General features: G+C 35.3%; 1 protein-coding gene across 1 annotated transcript in view; it reads left to right on the forward strand.

The window, feature by feature from the left end:
- The window catches only part of LOC103596226 (ras-related protein Ral-A-like), an 18,633-nt gene extending 15,615 nt beyond the window's left edge, over positions 1–3,018 (forward strand). Inside the window, exon 3 of the mRNA XM_008579816.1 lies at positions 2,515–3,018. Coding sequence (XP_008578038.1) covers positions 2,515–2,637 — 123 coding nt within the window. The 3' untranslated portion in view covers positions 2,638–3,018. The remainder of the gene's footprint in view (positions 1–2,514) is intronic.
- The last annotated feature ends 1,055 nt before the right edge of the window (positions 3,019–4,073 follow it).

Genomic DNA, 4,073 nt, shown 5'->3' on the forward strand with positions numbered 1-4,073 from the left:
TAAACTGAGGTACAAATTTATACTGAAAACTATAATTTCGTGTGCTGCCCTAAAATGGGAAAAGAGAAAGAGTCAGGGAAAGAGGGAGACGAGGAGAAGAGGTTGGAAGGAAAGGAGAGAGAGAAATAATTTGAAAGTGTCGGTATTAAAAAAAAAAAGTTGGAAGAAGCCCTGTGCTTAGGGAATTATCATTAGTCTGAGTTTATCAAAACCGGTTTTTTATTCCTATCCCTAGTTATTCATTTCCTTCCATTTGGCAGTCGAAGCAAGACTTCCTTTAGCTTTAATTCATTAAATCAGCTGATGCAGACCTTAAAAGTTTCCCACCATATTTGTTGGTTAAAAAGACCTTGGAGGTTTCTAACAGAGATGCATTGGAAGTTTATTGCAGGGACTCATCTAAAATGAAAATTAACCCTTCTTATAACATCCTTGTCATAGCGATATATCTGCATTAGAAAGTGGTACTGGCAGTGCTGTGATAACTACATTTTGTTAGCATGGAGGCTTCCTAACCTAGCTAGTCAGCGGTGGACTTGAAGCAGAGATTTTCCAAAACTCCTGGTCTCTGGGGAAGTAAACTTGCAACAAGTGAATTGGTTTTATGTCATCATTGTGTTCAGTCTACAGTTGTCCTTTGGTATTTGTGCGGATACCAAAATCCATGAGTGATCAAATTCCTTGTATAAAATGGTACAGTACATCAGCCCTTCTTATCCACAGACGCCGACGGAACTTGCAGGTATGGAACCTGCAGTTTTGGAACCTGTGGATATGGACGGTGACTGTACTGTATTCTTTGTGGGGTTTTAATGCTCAATTTTTCCCTTCTCCAAGTGGGTCCTGTGTCCATTTGACTCAGCTCGTTAGTCTTTGATAGCTCCCTTGCTTTCTGACTTAAATTTTATACTTCTTGCTCCTGATCAGGAATGAGCCATTTATCTAAGGAACCCTAGTTCTGTTTGGTAGGAATGGTATTTAGCTGCCACAACCTAGGTGCTGATTTGCTCACTTCTATTGGGTTGTCATTGCTTTGTGACCTTTCAATGAATAGTGCTAGGAAATAGGTATTATTAAAAGAAAAAAAGTAATGAGATCATTTACTATTTCCAATTGAAATTCAACATTACAGACATTTTACATCTTCGATTTTGTACTTATATCTTTTCTCTTATACTGAAAATTTTGGTTTCTTAACTACATTAACATAATTGTTTACTTTCATTGTCCTGCAATATAGAAAGCAATATCACTGTCACTAACCAATTACAAAGTGAAATTTAAGATTTGCTGGGGGTTTTTCCCCCCATTTGTTGGGGTTTTGTTTTTATTTTTATCCTTAGCATCTATTCTAAGATGAATATTTCATATGTGTGTTTTTAGATGTCCTCGAAATAATTTTTTCCTCTGTATGATTTTGTCACCAACCTGGAATATAGTCGGTCTTATGTTTTAATTTTTTTTCAACTTTTAGAGTTTGCTTTTTTATTTTCAGTTTCATTTTTGAATATGTAAAATGTTTATTTCCAAAGTAGAAATTGCATAACAGAGTATATTCAGAGATACCTCACTATTCCCTCTGCACACTTCCCTTCCTCTTGGAAATAAAATTGATTATTAGTGTTTGGTTTATCATTTCATTATTTCTTTTTGCAAATGCGTGGGTACTACTGTCACACACACATGCGCGCGTGCGCGCGAAACTCACTCTACTGTCCTGCACCTTGCTTTTTTCTATAAAGTTTCCACTAGAGAGCTAAAGGCACATCAGGAAAGGCACGTTGGTATCACATCCATATGTGTGTTTACTCATAACATCCATTCTTATATTTCCTGTTTTTTTGGTCTCATTGAGTTTTTAAAATTTTGTAAGTAATAACTGAATTTTTTTAAAAAAAATTCAGAATGCCGAAGTGTGGACTGTAGAAGTTATTCACCCGTTTAACCACACACACATTCATAACTATTTATGTACAGTAAATCTCAGTATCCTCAGGCCCTTCTCTGTCAGAGAAGAGAGGACATTTGTTATTAAAATGTAATTTTTGATTGTTATATTAATAATTTTTTAGTTATTGTGCTAATACATCATTATTTATCAATTCCTACACATCAGACAAAAGTTCATAAATTCTCAAATATAGTGTAGCAAAGTTGTTTTCTAGTATCTGGTATGAAGATAATAAAGCACTCATTAAGTATAAATAATAGTTACTAAATAGAAGTTTTATTAAGCATAAATTAATACTCTTAAACAGGAATTAATAAAGTACCCATACTGATTATAAAGTACTCCAATGTAATTGCTTGAGTTTTATCTTTGGAACTATCACTTTGTAGCACCTTTTTCATTTTTATCTTGAAAATTGGAATAGAAAGATCAGGTTTTTCTCACCCTATCCTCCCCAAACAAGAGCTCTTAAATATTTATTCTTCTGTTATTCCCTGTGATTCGAGAAAATACTAAGTTCATAATGCCTATTTGCTTTATTTACCCTATTTTCTTCTTTCTAGGTATTTTTTGATTTAATGAGGGAAATTCGAGCCAGAAAGATGGAAGACAGCAAAGAAAAGAATGGAAAAAAGAAGAGGAAAAGTTTAGCCAAGAGAATCAGAGAAAGATGCTGCATTTTATAATCAAAGCCCAAACTCCTTTCTTATCTTGACCATACTAATAAATATAATTTATAAGCATTGCCATTGAAGGCTCAATTGACTGAAATTACTTTAACATTTTGGAAATTGTTATGTATCACTAAAAGCATGAATTGGAACTGCACTGAAAGTCAAATTCACTTAAAAAAAGAAATTAATGTGGCTTCACCAAGAAGCGAAGTTCAGCTTATTTCATAATTGCCTACATTTATTACGGTCCTGAATGTAGCGTGTGAGCTTGTGTCTCTCGGGCTGTCTTTCTTGAACTGTTAAATAAAGAAGCGAGATGGGGGTGGGGAATGGGAGGAAAGGCTACTTCCTCTGGTGTTTATTATAAAGCTTAAATTTTATATCATTTTAAAATGTCTTGGTCTTCTACTGCCTTGAAACATGACAATTGTGAACATGATAGTTAAATTGTACCACTTTTTTTAACCATTGTTATGCAAAATATAGAAAAAAGTTATTGGCATGGTTGTCACATATAGTTAAATTGAGAGTAATTCATCTGTAAATCTGCATTAATTACCTGGTGATTGACTTAGAAAAGTGGTGTAAACTTGTCCATGGAATTTTTGAATATGCCTTAATTTAGAAACTGAAAAATACCTGGTTCCATCATTCTCGGTGTGTTCTCAGTGGCATTTGTGGGCCCACTGCCCCATGTGTCCTGGTGAGAGAGTATATGCCTAGTTTGGAGTACAGCTTTTGTAGAGAAGATTCTTGAGAAATAGCTGTCTGCTAGGAGTCTGTCCAAATTTAAAATGTGTGCCATACTCTGGTTCTTGAAAATAAGGTTCCAGAGCTGCTTGATTGCTTTTAATAAACTATAGTTTAAAACGAAGGGCCAGCATGTACTTGTAAGATAATGTTAGACTACAAGGATTCAGCACCTGTTGTGTTTGAACCCTCTTTTCCTCTAAGATGCTGGTCCCTGGAAATTACATTCTTCAAGTGGTGAGCATGTAAGTGTTAAGTTCTTAATCTTCTGGAAGCAGGACATGGGGGAAAAAATGTCAGTAGTGCTAATGCATTTTGTACTAGAACACTTCGGGAAGATATTCATGCTTGCCACCTGTTCGTTTCTAAATTTGTACTCGAGGTTACAGTTTGGCTTTACAGGAGTTGTTAGTATTTGTAGTCTGTTTATGTTTGTAACAAAGAACACTCGGGTATAGTGCAGACAATATGTTTGGCACACACAGACCAAATATTGGGCCGTGTCACCAGTGTGTGGTGTTCCCACCGGGAGAATTCTAGCACACCGTTCGGGAACATAACTTCAATGGGAAATATACCACTGTCAGATTTTTCTTTTCCTCTTTGGAATGAGGCTAGGACAGTTGATTCAACAAAGTTTTTTCTTTCTTTTTGCTTAGTCCTAATTGCAACATATCAGAGATGTGCTCAGGCATTCC

Source organism: Galeopterus variegatus, unplaced genomic scaffold (genome assembly GCF_000696425.1).
Source record: "Galeopterus variegatus unplaced genomic scaffold, G_variegatus-3.0.2 Scaffold1962, whole genome shotgun sequence".
In the NCBI taxonomy this organism is placed as follows: Eukaryota; Metazoa; Chordata; class Mammalia; order Dermoptera; family Cynocephalidae; genus Galeopterus; species Galeopterus variegatus.